Consider the following 17,954-nt stretch of genomic DNA (forward strand, 5'->3'; position numbering starts at 1 on the left):
TCATTTAAGCTAGAGGTTGTAGCCCAGAGATTGCAGACTTGGCAGTTCCCAGGCCTAATTATGCTCCCCAGGAGATTTTCTTGACCTGTACAAAATTTTTAAAATTTAGGAATTTGTTGGCCACATTTAAAATTCCAATGATGTTTTATAAAGCCCAAATTTCTGGTTTAGAGAGAGAGAGAGAGAGAGAGAGAGAGAGAGAGAGAGAGAGAAATCAGACAATACTATGCCTAAAATTTCCCATGACTGAAGTGCCTTTACACTGTATTGTTCAAATTGGCACACTTTTGAAAGTGAGAGGAGGCTCTGTTAATAATTATGCCTGAACAGGTATTAAGTGAAATGGCGAGACAACTCGGGATACCTGGTTGGTCACCCTACCTCAGTGGTCTGGAGCAAAGTAAGAAAAAATTCCCTCCTGCTGGGAGTCTAACTCTCTGTTTGCCCCTACCTCTAGGATCTTGAGTTTTCAATCTCTATTTTAACACCTTTGTATATCACACCTAATAATTGGTTCTCTGTTACCAGAAGCCAACATCTCTGAGTGGGACTTCTATCATCTTCCTTCTTTAAGGAGGAGTTAGGGTGAGCCATCAATCAGTACATATGCTGGGGCTCATTCTGGTGCTATCAGGGATTCTGATAGAATTTCTTTAATAACATAGCAATACCTGTGTAATGTCATTAACACTTTGTCATCTTCCGGTCTCTTATTAATGAATTCTTCTCTTCATCTATAGGGCACATATCATTGGGTTATGTTACATGTGTCACAATAAAAATTTAGAGACATTGCAAAATTCTTGAAGAGTCCTCTGAATCATAAAACAATTTGTTTGAGAGGAACATAAACAAATCCTTTAAAAATTCTTAATTTTTAAGGAGTCCCAATCCAATGAATGGACTGTATTCCAAAAGTTTGCTTGTAGGTCTAGCATAAAGAAATAATGTTATTGCCTCCTCATCCCACACACATATACAGACCCCTCCCAAATGTATTATATGTATTATAAAATAAATACACTATAAAATATCTAAAAATTAGTACTGGGTACTGATCTATCCCTGGGTATTTGTAGTTGGAATGCTATGTGAGAATGTTTTGTTTGTTTGTTTGTTTGTTTGTTTGTTTTTTTAAAGCCCTTACTCACTAGAAATTCTGAACCAAGGCCTTTGGTAGGAGAAATAACTTACTAAAGGGGTTGGGGGATATTCGCCTCTTCTGCCCATTTGTATGTTTAATCATGGATTGTTTGTAGGATAGGTACAATCTGTATGATAAATATCAAAACTCTTTGTTACCTAAAATAATTAATGAATACAAAAAAATGTCATTCCTTGACCAAAGCGGATTATTGGAAACTGACAGTGTGTAATAGGACTATTTAGATCTGGTGAGCGCATTGGAAAGAGTCCTGCGTGAAGAGACAGGTGACCTCACTGTAAGTTCAATCTCTGCTATTAACTTGTTGGGCAACTTTGGGTGAGTAGCTTACCCTCATTGAGATACAGTTTCTTGTGAGAAATCTGAATGAGAATGATAACAATAATTTATATTCCACAACTTGTCTTGAAGATAAATTGAAGTAATCTATATATATATATGATAGAGTTTAGTACCCTGTGAAATGCTATAGAACCAAAAATAATAAAAAAGTAAGTTAATACTTATTAATGAGCTCTTATTAACCAAGATTTGTGATAGGGTTATTATTATTAACTAGCCACCAATACTAATGGTAGTAGCAGAAATACTATTTTTATTTTTATTTTTTTATTATTATTTTTTTTAATATATTTTATTTTTTTACAGAGAGGAAGGGAGAGAGAGAGAGAGCCAGAAATGTTGATGAGAGAGAAACATCGACCAGCTGCCTCTTGCACACCCCCTACCGGGGATGTGCCCGCAGCCAAGGTACATGCCCTTGACCGGAATCGAACCCGGGACCCTTCAGTCCGCAGACCACGCTCTACCACTGAGCCAAACCGGTTTCGGCAGAAATACTATTTTTAAAATTGCCAATTTGATTCCTCCTGTGTTGGGTACAAATAAAGAAACCAAAGCATCCCTTCTACTATGAGTAGAAACCAATCAGCCGCCTCCCACTGAAAACACTTACCTGACACCAGTTTTGTAAACACCCTGCCTTTTGATTTTAATGACAATATTACAATGGATATGATGCTGCTTCCGGGCCCACACCCCAGAGTAGGAGTGATATTGACTCACTGAAACTTGTGAATATTATGAAGAAAAAAATGCCCCACTTAAAGATTTGGGGAATGGCAACTTCCAGCCAGACTTGTATTTAATTAATATTTCTATGGGTGGGTGAAGAAAATGGTCTTGGATCCAACTAGAACCCATTAGTGGTACTATTTTATGCCTAGAACTTAATTGTGAGTTTGCTGCCATAATAAAGAACCAGACTGAGTGGCTTAATAGAAATTTATTTTTTCAAAATAATTCAGTATCCTGAAATCAAGGAAGCTAAAAGTCTGAAATCAAGGTGTTAGCATGGATGGTTCTTCTGAGGATTCTCTTGGCTTGCAGATAGACGACTGACTGTCTTCTCCCTGTGCCCTCGCAGGGTCTGTGTGTATCTGTGTCCTAATCTTCTCTTCCTAAGAGGACACCAGTCATTTTAAATTAGAGCCCACACTAATTCCCTCATTTTATTTTATTTTTTTTAAATATATTTTTATTGATTTTGTACAGAGAGGAAGGGAGAGAAATAGAGAGTTAGAAACATCGATGAGAAAGAGTCATGAGAAAGAGTCATCGATCAGCTGCCTCTTGCACACCCCCTACTGGGGATGTGCCAGCAACCAAGGTACATGCCCTTGACCGGAATCGAACCCGGGACCCTTCAGTCCCCAAGCCGACACTCTATCCACTGAGCCAAACCGGTCTTGGCTAATTCCCTCATTTTAATTTAAGTACCTCTTTAAAGAAGCTATCTCCAAATACAGTCAAATGCTGAGGTAGTCTGGTTAGGCCTTTAACATGTTAATTTTGAGGGGACACAATTCAGCTCAGAGCACCTTGTCTGATTAATCAGTGATCTACTTTGTTTTCAAGAAAATTTCTTAGTGGCCTCCATCTCCTTAACATTTTCTTTCTCCCCATAGTCCTTCCCTGCCCCCACTACCAAAACCATGCAGCCACTTTAATTTTCAGAGCATTTCAAACACTGATTCACAAATACAACATTCCTGTTGGCATTGGCAGCTCCATTTCAGAGCCTTACTGGTGTTCAGAAAAGTTTGTATAGATTGAGATACCACTTTTCTGTGAAACATCTTCAAAAAGTGTTTCTAGAATCCACTGTTCCTTGACCTATATTCTAAGCTTCTACTTTTTCAGTCTGTAACTCACTCCAAGATGTACATCTAGACCTCATATCTACCGATCTACTTATTTCCTTAAATTTTGTTTCATTGGTAAGTTTGTTTTATCTTTTCTTTTAGTCATTTTCCAGGATGAAACTCTTTTTTCCACACCCCTCCCTCCACCCACTCCCCATTCTTACTCATTAGCCAGAAGCAGGTCATTAGAGGCTGTCTTGATCTTATTCATTGCAACTAAGGGTATTGTCTTTATCAACTCTCAGAAGGGATCTAAAGCAATTTCATTTTGCAGCCCAGCTCAGGCTAACTTCTAAGCAGGTCTACTTATTGTCTTGGTGCTTTGCTTGCCAGTTCATCTGTTCTCCACCCTGCATGTACTAAGCTGATGGTTTCAGTGATGTTACATAAGAGGTATTTCATCAGTCTTTTGGCTAGTAGGATATATAGTTATGCTTGTGACCTCATATCTAGTACCATGTAGCTCCCAGATGAAATTAATTACACTTATGAACATCTTAAACTGAATATGTCATCAAGCATAATAAGGATGTCAAATTCATCCATGGCCAAGGATGTCAATCCAGCAGTGATAATCAATATTTTTCAAGATCTTTGAAGCAAAATCTTATCGACATTCTGAGGCACCAATTTTTTTTTATAATATATTTTATTGATTTTTTTTTTTTTGCCCCTTCCCTCCCTCCCTCTCATGTATACTCTCCTTCCCCAGAGTTTTATGTCCATTGGTTGTACTTATATGCATGTATACAAGTCCTTCGGTTGATCTATTATCTCCCCCAGATCTCCCTCCCCTCCCTACTGTAATTTGACAGTCTGCTTGTTGCCTTACTATCTCTATCTCTATCTTTTAGTTCATCAGTTTATAATGTTCTTTATTATCCATAAATGAGTGAGGTCATGGTACCAATCTTATAGGGTTATTCATTCACAGTTACCATTTTTCTTGTATTTTATTCTTCTGGTTTAGCCTTACATTGTCAGGTATTAGGATAACTTCAGAATACAATCACTTAAATCTAGGTATCTCAATGATTGGATAATAATAGTTCTTCTGATACTGTGGAATGTAATGTCCTCTTGAATGAACTTAAGAGGAAACTTTGCTGAAACAGGTTTGTAAAACTAAATATTTTCCAACTCTTACAAGCAGTCACTTCCCAATCCTCTGGCAAGCATGCCACGGGCAGCCACCCCTATATAAATATGCAGTTAGAAAGATAAACACTCATTAAAGTCCCTAGTGGTAGCATTGTTTCTCAGGGTTCAGCAATATTTGTTCAGTGGGTAGATAAAGAAAGAGATTAGCAATGTTTCCATTGAGCTCTATTCCTTCCTAATGCCAGCCAGCTTTTTCCCTAGGAGAAAGGCTGTACTCTGGGCATGTGTTCCAGAATGCTTCAGGACAACTTTCTACTTCAAAAGCAAACCAACTTGTCATTGGTTCCATGTTAAGCCACCCATTTTTTTCAGGGCGATTATTTTTTACTAACTTAATATGTCAGAATTCTAAAATAATAGAAGTAAATTTGCAGTACAAATTTCCTATTTAAACATGTTAGTAGAGCTTATTTACACATTAAACTAAGAATGATACAGATAGGTGCACCGGACTAACTTCATAAACTCACAAACATTTGAAGACCTTAATCTATCAATTTGTGTGGAAAGACCCTTGGTGTTGGTTCCTGTCTAATTAGGCCAAGCACAAACTGTGATTTCTGGGAAAGCTGGCTGAGCTTTCCTTATAAAATAAGGATATTTTCTTGGTGAAAAACAAATCTCATCTTCCCATCTCATAAGGTTTTCATGAGGACCAAATGACAAGATGCATTCTGCCCCCTCCCCCCCTTGCATAGTGTCATTCATTGAATAAAATACACAGTTGATGGGGTGGCTATATTTGCTTTCTTATCTAATTAGCATTTAATAGAATAAATAAAAAAAAATAGCAGAAAATTTTTCCCCTCACTTAAGAAAAGGAAGAAAATAATTTAAGATCCTAGAGTTATTTATGGTCTTGCAGGTAAAGATTGGGTGACATAATTAAACTTGGCACATATTATGTTGGTTACAAGCAGCTGATGTAAAATCTTTGTCAAACAAAGCACTATGGTTCTTTTATCTGATTAAAACTTTAAAAATATTAACAAACCAGTCCTTTTAAAAGATAAATTTAGTATTTAGGGATATTTACTGTTATTTTCTTTAAACCTTTTTGCTTATTGATTAATGCCAAGTTCTTTTCCAAGTACAATGGTGAACAAAATAAGCAGAGTCCTTTCTATCACCTAGCTAACATTTTGACACTGGTGTGGAAAGATAAAAAATATACAAAGACACTAATAGCTATACCAAGCCAATAGAATGGTAAGTGGGGTGGCAACATTTAAAGCAGGCAAGGAAGATAGAGAGAAGCAAAAAAGGGAAATGCTGTTTTCTATGGAGCGGAGATGTCAGTGGTATTGAGCATTCGAGGAGAGGCTGAAAGGGAGCAAACAACAAGTCACGTAGATGTAGGGGGAAAAGCCCATCCCAGGCAGACGGAATAGCAAAGGCAACATCCCTCAGGCAAGAGAGCCCCTGGCACATGTGGGGAACAGCAAGAAGGCCAGAGAGGCAGAGGAAGAATAAGAAGAGTGAGTCTCCAGGAAGTTTTCCTAAGAAAAGTATGGTCAAACTTATCTTCATCTTAACACTAATTTTCTTTAAGTCTAACAGAAACTATTGAACTTTTGATCTCTGCTGAAGTGTTTCATTTGTATAATGGGGATGATACTAATACCTCATAGAGCTGTTGTGACTCACTAAACATAAAGAATAATTAAGATAGTATCTAGCACAGAGCAAACCATGGAAAGCTAGTTTCTTAAAATAAAAATATTGTGTTTACTTAGAAGCATTCAGAATGTCAACAAAACAGCTGCAACTTCTTTTGCAATTATAGAGTGGTATTTTTTTGAGTGTGTGTGTGTGTTTTTAATTTAAATTCTTTATTGTTGAAAGTATTACATATGTCTTTTTTAATTAACAGAACAATTATTTTGTATAAACTGTATCAGAAACAACTGAAGATTAATAAACTACTCTCCCCACATATAACTATTTTGTGCTATTCACCAACAAGAACCTACCTTAAATCTCCATGCCAATTTACCACCCCTACAGTGTACCAGGCAAGGTTAGTGGCTACTGAAAATACCACCAGGATATCTAAAGACACTTCCTGTAGTGTGTTAACTATACAAAAAACACATTGTACAGTTTGAAAACAAATATTACAGAGCCTTACATTTCAATTTTTTTCTTTAAAAGGGGTGAGTTGTGATTAAATGCTTTATAGACAAGAAAGAAAAAAAAAAACCACTTCTGAAAACCAACAACTTCTCCTCCTCCTCCTTCTCCCCCTCCTCCTCTTCCTCCTTCTCCTCCTCCTCCTTTTGTTCTTTCTTCTGTTCTCCTCCTCCTCCTTTTCCTCCTCTTCATCTTCCTCCTGTTCCTTCGTTTTCTTAATTTTTTTTTTTTTTCAGTTTTGATGACTCCCTTTTTTTGCAGCAGTATTCTTTCCGTATTTCTCCTTTAGCTCAGCAGCCTTCCTTTCATTAGGCTGTTTGTCTTTGAAATATGGTAGCAATCATACTTGGGTAAAAACTACTGTTTGAATTTTAACCCTACTATTTTGACTTCGACCTTCACTTACTTGCTTTGTTCACCGCGCAATGGGCTTCGGGAGGATGAGTTCAACCTCATCCCTTAGGGAAGGCAAGGTTAGAGGCAGAACTTCCTTTTTCATTAAAGAGCCAGCCTCATGCTGGCCTCAAAAGCAATGCTGTTCTATCCAATTAAAAAAAAAAATGCACTTGGCATGTTATTGAGACTGTGGGTATATCTGGTCTCTGGCCTGCAAGGTCAGACAGCTAAGTTTATCTTCGTCATTCTTCAAACGGGCTAAAGCAAACTAGAAAGCAACATTTTATCTAGGAAGAACAGCAGAAAATTCCAAACAACAGTTTGTTGTAGAATGGGGGTTTTCCTTCTCAGAACCTTTAAAAAATAACTACCTGCCCCTAAAGCCTCGTAGTCATGTAGGGTCCGCCTGCGTGTGGTACTCTTGTGACTGCCCTGGCCAGTTCAATAAATTCTTGTTTGCTTTTTTTAAATAAATTATCAGCCTCCGGTGGCCTTATTTTGAACCCAGGGTTCGACCCCACAACAGTCCTCTGCAGCAGTGTGATTCCACATCTCTCCCAGCTTCTTTGCAACGTCACCATTGGATAGGCCAGGATGCTCTCCTTTGATTTTGGGGGATACTCAAAACAAAACAAGAAAAAGGCCAAAGGAGGCCTCTTGGGTACAGTGGAATCCTTTAATGTTTCCCCTTTAGAGGGATATGTTTTCATTTCTGTTTCATAATGGGCTTTGTTTGCCTTTGCCATGTGTTCATATTTTCCTTTCTCCTTAGCACATGGTCTTCCACCTCTCTGAGCAATTCTTAGGAAACTCTGAGAAGTTGACTGCAGCATCTGGATGCTACTTCCTGTGTTCTTCCCAGCAAGTTTGCACAAAGAAAGCGTACGATGACATTTTGTCTCTGGGCTTCTTAAGGATTTCCTTTGGCCACATTTAATTACTTTCCCTCAGTAAGCATACAGTAGTTGCCCAGTGCCCATCCACCTGGCACTTGCCCCAGCACTGTTATAGAGCTCAGTGTACTGCAATGGCTATCCATGGAAGGCTAGTTTTTATTGCTGTCATCATTATCATCTCTTCATGCATAACAATATCAATAATTCAAATTTGAAGCCAATAGTATCATTTTGCACTAACCATTGGGAGAGTTTGCCTAAATGTGTTGTTAAAACACTAAGTAGGGTCATGGTACATAGTGACTCAAGCACAGAGATTGATGTTATCAAATGTCTTACAGAGTGCTTAAGATAACAAAAGCAACAAAACAAAACAACCGGGGTTTGAAATTTAATATGTTAATCCAAACATGAAATTAGTATATCATATCCATACACTCAATTGAGTTTTTCTTCTTTTATTTCCAACCGTCATTTCCTCTCTCCTCATGACAACACAGAATTATTAAATGTTTGCAATGTCTTTCACATTTATTTCCAGAATGTGGTCTGAATTGATTCCTTGTTTCTCAATTGCTAGCATCATGGAATCAAGATTAATAACCTGCTTGGTGAGTTTTGTCCAGTTTGGAATCTGGTGTCTTTGTACTCAGTGTGGCCTGCCAGGCTCTCCGTGATTCTTTTTTAAGTGCTCCAGCAGCAAGGGTCAAAGGCAGCTACAGTGATGGGGAGCCTACCTGCCTTAGGGCCACCCTTACTTGATTTCATTACTTCAACTCCTCTCCAAGGCATTTAATCATGGCCGAGGAGAGCCCGAGAACGGATTTAAAGTTCACTCGTATAATTCCAGCACTTAGAACAATGCCTGGCCCATTGGAGGCACTCAATACATATTTGGACAATGAGTAAAATAGGTCTGGTGGATGGTGTTGCATTCTTCTAAACAGACTATCACTTAAGTGTGGCTGAGAGGAAGAGCACCTATATCCACTGTACTCTCTCCTTTTGGGCTCCAATCTCTACTGTCCGTGCGGAGCACCTGCCCACATTATCAATCCCTTCACCTCAGGTCACAGGGTACTTGGGACAGGCTTTGCCTTAGGCAAGTGGTTTTGAAGCCATTGCATTTGGTTTCACCTGTTCAGCAAGTTGAGCAGAGCTTATGGTAAAAACAAAAGCAAAACCAACATATCTTGAAGGATTTTTATTTATTGGCTCACTGGTGATTCCCTCAACATTTCTCCAGAAAATACTTAGTCCCTTCTATACCAGACATATACTTATGCAACATACACAATCTAATTAGTATAAATAAATGCTACCAAATAAAATATTTATGAGAACCACAAGTGCCACAAGAATAGGATTGTATGTACCATATAATGTCAAATGAGATTATTGATATCCATGAGGAGAAGAGGAAGGCTGTAGCAGAGGCAGTATTAGCTCTATCACAGAAAGATTTTAGTTTGTATGTGATTCTTTGTCCTTCAAAGCTATGCTCTTGAGCCATTTTAACCAAGAAATGTTTATATGTAAAAAACAAGTTGGTGCATAAGGGCATGTGCTAGGACACAGTTAATAAAATTATGTGCCAGAATTCTTTAATTCTTTCTTTTCTTTACCTGTGAACCACCTGTCTCAAGTAACATATTTTTTATAGTCATTTTTCTCAGTTAATAATTGTACTTATTTTGTAAGAATGAATTGCTGTCTTTCTCTGTTTTCATATATATAATATTTTTCCAAAGTAAAAAAAGAAGAATGGATGCCCTGGCTGGTGTGGCTCAGTTGGTTGAGCATCATTTGTCCACCCAGTGACTGCAGTTTGATTCTTGGTCAGGGCACATGCTGGGCTTGCAGTCTTGATCCCCAGTAGAGGGGCAGGCAGGAGACAGCTGATGGATAGTTCTCTCTCATTGATGTTTTTCTCTCTCCTTCTCCCTTCCTCTCTTTCTCTAAAATCAATAAAAGTATATTTTAAAAAGAGAGAATGGAGAATATGGCAGATGTTTAATATATTTTGAAAGAAAAAAAGTTAAGGGGAGGTTGAGATTGAGAAACTTTTCCAAATTCCCTTCCCAAAATTTTACCCATTTACTCAACTAAAACTTATGGAGCTCCTGCTATGTCTCAGCATAGATGATAGGAAGAGTATTCTTGGTAGATTGGGTGTATTACAATATATACTCTAATTATTCAAGAGAAACACCGTACTTTTTAAATATATGTTGTATGACCCAACTTCTAGATAAATGCTTTAATTTTGGTTGTTGGTGAATCCCATTATTTAGGGGAGCATTTAATGGTAAGTAGCAAGTAGCATAGTTAGGGGGAAATTCAACTAGTATTTATTGAGCAACTTCTATAAGCCACAATAGTTGGATAATTTAGTTTCTGAACGTGACAATCAGTATAAGACAGATTGCCTGGCGCCCAGCAGCAAGTCGGGTAGCTTTACAGTTAAGCACGAAATATAGTTTTGTTCCATAGGGTGGGGCAGACAAAAAGCTGAAGACCAGATTCCTAGAAGGAATTCAAAGTGTCCACCAGGGAAATCTCCACCTCACCAACCAGGGCAGAAGACCTGCTGCCTGCTGGAGGGTGCAAAAGGTGACTTGTTTCTAAGGTTCGCTTCGCTGGTCCTGTGGCAAACCGCACAGACTGGCCAACACCTCCTGCGTCGGGGACAGTCTGCGGGCTCCCGCGCTATTGACAGCCAGTCTCCCTGCGTGCCGGAGCCAGAAACCGCCCCACCTGCCGCCGCGCGCCAAGCCCCGCCCCTCCGCGCGGGGGCCAATGGGCTGGGCTCCGGGGGCGGGAAGGGGCGGGAGGAGCGAGGCCGGGGGCGGGGCGGCGGCGGACAGCGCGGTGGCGGTGGTGGCGGCTGGGGCGGCGGCGGCTTGGCCGAGTGTCCGCGGGTCGTGGGGGGATGGGGGCTGCGAGCTCCAGCCCGCGGCGGCGGCGGCGACGGCCGTGAGTGTTGGGCCGGCGTCCGCGTCCGGGACGCGGGATGGAGCGCTGCGGTGAGTGCGGGTCGGCGGCGCTGGCTTTGGTCGTGGCGGCGGCGGCGGCTCGGGGCTGGGGTCACGCGTGGCGGCCGGCCGCGAGGCGCGGTCCAAGGTCCGGGCGGCCCACGCGGTGGCTCTGGGCGGAAGCGGGGCGGCCGCGGTCCTTGGGGCTCCTGGTCCTCCGGGGAGGGGTTCTGCCCGAGCCACGGGCGCGCCGGGAGCGGCCGGAGCGGAGAAGTCGGGAGGGCGCGGGCCGTCCCTCGCGCACCCCGCGGACCGCGGGTGGGTGTCCGGAGGTAGCGACGTGGCCGCCGGGAGAGACTCGCCTGCGGACTCTCATCCCCTCCCAGGCGCCGCCGCGCTCCCCGCAGCCCCTCTCCGTGCTCCGGCCACCGCCTTCCCCCGCCTCCATCGGAATGCGGGCTCCTTCCTTTCCCCCCCGCTGCGTCTGCGTCTGCACGTTCGCCCTCCTCACTTGGGATCTCTTGGGAAGTTTGGTGGCGTTTTCTGAAATTTCAGTCTGACAAATGCAAAGACTTAGGTAAAATAACAGACATCTCTGTTCCATAGTTACCTTAAAAAAAAAAATCACACTTCACCTCACCTAGGCCTCGGCTGTTTATCATTTGCGGGCTGGGGGCGGGGGTGTGTGTGTGCCGCACCAAAGGTGGGAAATCACTCTCCTTCCCTTTCCGTCCGAGTGCCCCCCTCTGGTGCGTCCATGCCTCTTTCTCCATACCCTCCCCTTCTACCCCCACTTGTTTCTCTCCTCCTCGAAGCTGTCCCTTCCCACCCCTCACCACCCCCGCCCCCAGCCTGTATCTGCCATTTCCCAGCCTTGGCCCAAGAGCAAGTCCTGGTGCTTTGCAAAATAGGAACTGACCCGCGGAGGATTCGCGAGAGAGTGTCCCTGTGAGGTTGCTTCCTTAACCGTCCCAGGACCTCCTGATCCGAACCTCGTTCTCAGGACGGCTCTCCTCTGGCCTGAGGGTAGCCAGGGACTCTCCTTGCTTTGAGACCCTCTGACATGTCCAGCGTCTATCTTGCTTTTTCACTCCTACCTCTCATTAGAGACAAGAGTGACATTTCTTTATCATCCTCCCCCCTCTCCACATTGAGGTTTCTTTTCTTTTTCTTTTTTTTTCTCTTCTGTTTTTAATCTTTGATATCCTTTCTTCTGACTGTGGATCTTTTGGGGGGGGGGGGGGGGAGTTAGGAGGTGCTTTGTGAAAGTTCCAAGACTTAAGTGTAACTGAAATAGCCAAGGAGCTATTGGCTCCACATTTACCCTTTTCTTTTCCTCCTATTCAGATTTGGTGAGGGGGTTTCCTTTTCACGAAAAATAATCTTAAATTAGATATGACAGTGAATATTTAGAATGAATAAAGAAATCAACACATACTACGATAGCCTTGGTGATTTAGATCTCTTTCTTCAGAGATTTCTTTAGGCAGTGTGCCAGAAATGCGTACTTAGAAATGTTTCCTGACTGTAGGAACTGTGCAAATGAGGAATCCTGACGCTTATGTTTCATCAGCTTTTATGGTTCAAATAGCTCTCTAGTCTTCTAATTCTGAGAAGAGTTTAAGAGTGAACTCGGAGGAAAGTGATAGGCCTGGGTGGTAAATGTTTCAGTCCCATCATTGGCAAGAAATAGAACTTTGGCTGAGACGAGGAAAGCACTGTTCAGGAATCTGTGATGGCTGGTCATTCTCGCTCTGCCCACCTCTCTAAAATAGAACATCCACCTGAATTATCAGTGCCTTCTGTAAAGGCCCTTTAGCTAGGAATTTGGACTTATGCAACCATTGCTGTTGGCCTCGGGGTTACATAGTATGTTGAACAAAACTCATACCTAGAAGGCACCCTGGAGGGATTTGTATTGGTGATTCATTTCAGCATTCCCTCAGACAATTTAGTCTGACCCCATTCTATGTTAGGATCCTGTGGAACCTTTCAGCCTCTTGGGAAGAAGTAGACAATCTGAATAAATAGGACCCAAGACATAATATCTTGGGTTACCCAAGAAATGTATGTTGAATGTCCGTTGGGAAAGTAGGGGGATGATTTCTTTTCAGTGGAGAGAATGAAGAGGTCTTAGACAAGGTGAAGTTTTGAATGAGACTAAAGTTAAAGAAAATGACTCTAATAAGCACGGTATGTAGAAGAGTCTTTTTGGCCAGAATTGCTAGTTATGTCTAATGTATACCAGGATGTCATTGATCAGCTTTCATGATTCTACTTTGAAGATTATTTTGTTTGCTTTGTTGATACTTTCCTACCTTACCTATAGCATAATGTTGAGCCACAACACATAAAGTCACATTCGCATGTAATGAAACAAGGAGGTTTAAAAGGAAAGTTAGGAACTGAGTTTGGTATGATGAGGATTTTTCTCTTCTTTGTCTTTTTTATTGCTCTATAAGCAAAAGAGCCATTTGATGATACTGTCTCCCTAGATGAGAATTTTTCTTTTTTGTAAAAAATGATTCAGTATTTGTCACTGAAAGTTTTTAAATACCACAATCTTCCTTTCTAAGGAAGAGGATGGAAAATATTTTTTAAAGTATTATGGAAGGAAGTTGAATTTGAGGAACTATTCAAAAGGAATCTCTTATACTTTTACTTATAGTTTATGTAATATTCATTGAGCACCAGCATAACAGATTTTTGCATATGTTTTTAGAGTGAGTTTTGACATATGTATACACCCATGTAATCACCACCAAATCGAGATACAGAACATTTCAAAAAGTCCCCTTATGCTTATTATGGAGCTCTTCCCTCCTCCCACCCTACTGCCACATAATCCATGCCCCCAGGCAACTATTGATGTTTTTTGTTACTAAAGATTATGTTCCATCTTTTTTAGAATTTCATGTAAATGAAATCATGCAATATATTTTCTTTTGTGTCTGGCTTTTTTTGTTTAGCATAATATGTTTGAGATTCATCTATGGTTTTTGATATATCGTGGATATTTATTAAGTAGTATTCCATTGTAAGGCTATATCACAATTTGTTTACTCATTTATGTGTTGATGGACATTTGAGCTGTTGCAGTATTTTTCTATCATTTTTGCTATGTATATCCTGCTTTGAAGACTATTTTGTTTGTTTATAATTTCCTACTGTACCTATAGTTGGTGTCAAGTTATTTAGCACCATTTGACTGCCAAAGTTCTATTTCTTGCCAGTGTGAGGACTGAAACATTTTCTACCCAGTGTACAAGTTTTTGGACGAATGTATGTTTGAATTTCAAAAGAGTAGAATTTCTGGGTTGTATGGTAAATGTATGTTTAACTGTAAGAAACTGCCAGGCTGTTCTCCAAAGTGGTTGTGTACCTTGTGTATGAGAATTTTAGTTGCTCTGCATTTTGCCCCAAATTTAGTATTTCAGTTTAGCTAAAATTAGGAATTTTAGTAGACATTTAATGGTACCTCATTAAGTTTACATTTGCATTTCCTAGATACTAATGATGTTGAACACTATTTCATATGCTTATTGCCCAGTTGTGTATCTTCTTTTGCAAAGTGTCTGCTTATATCTTTTACTCTTTAACTTATTGGGTTGTTTTCTTGTTTTCTAGCTGTAAGAGTTTTTGATACCATTTGAATATAAGTCCTTTGTCAGGTATTTCTCCCCAATTTATGACTTGTATTTCATTTCTTAATAGTGTCTTTCTAAGAGAAATTTTAAATTTTGATAAAGTGCAGTTTACTAATGTTTTCTTAGGGTTCTTTTTATGTCTGGGAAATTGTTCCCTAGATTTTCCTCCCATGTTTTCTTTTAGAAGAGATATCCTCAAACTTTTTTTTAAATGGACCAGATTGTAAATATTTTAGGTTTACAGGCAATTGCAATTCAATTACTCAGCTCTGCTGTTGTAGCTCAAAAATAGTTATTGACAATACATAAGTGATTGGACATGGTTGTATTCCATCAAAGCTTTTATTTATAAAAATAGCCAAAGAACATAGTGGGTTAGGTGGAGGAGGCAAAGGGATGGAAAATGGGGGACAATTGTAATGCTGTCAACACTAAAAAAAGGGAAAGGGGAAGTTGCTCCCTCTGAATCCTGAATTTAAAGAAGTGATAGTTTTTAAGTTTTATATTTAGGTATACAATTTTAGGGTATGTTGTGAAGTAAATTGAGGGTCATTTTTTTTCTCATATGTGGTTTAGCACCATTTGACTGCCTTTCTCTTATTGAATTACTTTGGTACCTCTTAAAAATTAACTCATTGTATATATGTGGGTCTATTTCTGGACTCTATTCTGTTGGTCTGTGTTTCTCTTTATGTTAATATGATACTGCTTTGATTACTGTAACTCTGTACTAAATCTTGAAATCAGGCAGTGTAAGTCCTATGATTTTGTTCTTTTTCAAAATTGTTTTGGCTGTTCCATATCTTTTACATATTCATGTACATTTTAGACTTGGCCTGTCAATGTCTATACAAATTCAGGAGGGATTTATTTGAGATTGCTTGAAATTATAAATGAATTTAAGGGAAATTAAAGTCTTAACAGTATTGAATCCTCCAATCCATGAAGATGGTATACTTGTTGATTTATTCAGTTCTTTACCTTGCACTAGTTTTTTTGTAGTTTTAATTTTAGGATCTTGTACATATTAAATTTATTTCTAAAAGTATTTTTTGATTTTATTATAAATAGTATTAGTTTCTAAAATTGTATTGTCCGGTTGTTTGTTATATAGGAATAAAGTTGATTGTGGTATATTGACCTTGTAGTCTGTGACCTTGCTATGTTCATTTGTATGTCATTTAAATGTCAGTACAACCCCATCCCCAGTTTTGACAAACTTATTTATAGGTCTCTTAGGATTTTCTAGGTATACAAACATGTCAACTTAGAATAAAGTATTTTACTTCTTCCCTTTCAATCTGTATGTGTTATTTTTTTTCTCTTGTTTTATTATACTAAGACCTTCAGTAACATTATTGATCCTGACCTTAAGTGGAAAACATGTTCTTTTATCATTAACTATGGTGTAAGCTGTCGATTTTTGGTAGATGCCTTTTATCAGGTTGAAGGAATTCTTTTTTATTCCTGCTTTGCTGACTGCTTCAATCATGAATGGGTGTGGAATTTTGTCAGATTGAGAAGATTCTTCCCCCCTCTCCCCCCCCCCCCCCACACACACACTTTCCCCTCTATTGAATAATTGAATAATAAAGGAAGCTTGCATTCCTGGGACAAACTCTTTTTGGTCATAATGTAATATCTTTTTTTATATATTGTTGGATTTGACTTGCTAATACTATGTCAAGAAATTTGGTATGTTTTTCTGATAATGTCTTTGTCTGGTTTCAGAGTAAGTGTAATGTTGACTTCAGAAAATGAGTTGAAAAATGTTCCTGTCTTTATTTTTTGAAAGTTTTTGTAGGATTATTTTTATCTGATGCAATAGATTTCATCAGTGAGGCCATCAGGTCTGCAGTTTTCTTTCTGAGACATTTTCAATTTCTTTAATACCTATAAAGTTATTCAGATTTTCTATTTCTTGTGTAGATTTGGTCATTTGTGTAATTCAAGAAATTCTTCCATTTCATCTCAGTTGTTGAATTTATTGGCAAAGTGGTTTATAACATTGCCTTGTTGTTCTTTTAGTATCTGTAGGGTCTGTACTGATGTCCTTTTTTCATTAATGATATTAGTAATTGTTTTCTCTTCTTACTTTTTTATCAGTCTAGCTAAATATGTATGTCTTTAAATGATTTCTTTCAAAGAACCAGCTTTTAGTTATGCCGGTTTTTCTCTGTTGCCTGTTTTCTATATCATTGATTTCTACTCTTATCATTGTTTCCTTTCTTTTACTTCTTTCGTGTTTAAGTTGTTGTTTGTTCACTAGCTTATTAAAGTGGAAGTTTAGATCACTGATTTTAGACCCTTCTTTTTAACAAAAAAATCTAAAGCTGTATATTTCTCTGCTTTCACTGTGTTAACTATACATTTAAAATGTGTTTTCATTTTCATTCAGTTCAAAATATTTTCAGGTTTCCCTTGTGGAAACTTGACACATGGATTATTTAAGACTATATTTTATAATTTATAAATATTTAGGGATTTCCCAATTATTTCATTGTTATTTATTCCAAATTTAATTTTGTTTGGGTCAGAACATATACTGTATGATTTCAATCCTCTTAAATTTATTGAGACTTATTGTTTGTATGGTCCCACATATGGTTTTAGTGAATATTTTTTGTTTGAAAAGAATACGTATTTTGCTGTTGCTAGGTAGAATTTTCTATACATGTCTATCAGATAGATGACTGATAATATTGTTTGAATTTTCTATATCTTATATATCCTTACAAATTTTCTGCTATCTGTATCAGTTACTGAGAGAAGATTGTTGAAATCTTAACTATATTGGATTTATCTGTTTTTTTCTGACACTTCTGTCAGGTTTTGCCTCATATATTTTAGAGCTCTATTTTTAGGTACATACACTTTTAGGATTAAGTCTTATTAATGAGTTGACTTATTAATCATTATGAAATGTTACTCTATCTTTGGTAAAACTCCTTGTCTGGTATAATAGAACTATTTCTATTTTTTTTTATTCATATTTGCATGGTACATCTTTTTCCGTTGTTTTACTTTCAATCTATTTGTATCTTTGTATTCCAAGTCTGTTTCTTATAGTCAGTATGTAGTTGGATCTTTATATTTTTCTATATATCCTGCTACATTTCCCATGGCTAACCATTCTTGTGGAATTTCTCCCTACACGTGTGCAGCTTTATATTCAGCAAGAGAATTAAGGAATTGCCTGTGCAAATTTCTGGAGTCTTCCTTCCTTTCCTTCCTCTCTGTTACTCTGCTCTACAGATTTCAGCTGCCCCCACCGCCCTGTACTATGATCTCTGTCTCAACAAGAGTACATACCACACTTTGCATGGCTTTCCCCTTCCGGGCCATGGTCTAGATCACATGTGTCAAACACAAGGCCC

General features: G+C 38.9%; 2 protein-coding genes and 1 pseudogene across 3 annotated transcripts in view; 1 reads left to right on the forward strand and 2 right to left on the reverse strand.

The window, feature by feature from the left end:
* Positions 1-10,052, reverse strand: part of LOC118723066 — a 34,776-nt pseudogene extending 24,724 nt beyond the window's left edge.
* Positions 9,942-11,302, reverse strand: LOC123652625 (sterile alpha motif domain-containing protein 1-like; the record flags this gene model as incomplete). Its single annotated transcript, XM_045583809.1, is given in 2 exon segments — positions 9,942-10,884; positions 10,886-11,302. Coding segments are annotated over 2 exon segments (780 nt in total), but the record flags the coding sequence as incomplete, so codon positions are not given.
* The window catches only part of ARHGAP29 (Rho GTPase activating protein 29), a 78,401-nt gene continuing 71,285 nt past the window's right edge, over positions 10,839-17,954 (forward strand). The window contains exon 1 of one of the 2 annotated variants that reach the window (XM_036444159.2): positions 10,839-10,981. The gene's annotated coding sequence lies outside the window, so the exon portion shown is untranslated. The remainder of the gene's footprint in view (positions 10,982-17,954) is intronic. The other variant, XM_036444161.2, reaches the window with a different exon arrangement.

This window comes from Pipistrellus kuhlii, unplaced genomic scaffold (assembly GCF_014108245.1).
Source record: "Pipistrellus kuhlii isolate mPipKuh1 unplaced genomic scaffold, mPipKuh1.p scaffold_m20_p_2, whole genome shotgun sequence".
NCBI lineage: Eukaryota > Metazoa > Chordata > Mammalia > Chiroptera > Vespertilionidae > Pipistrellus > Pipistrellus kuhlii.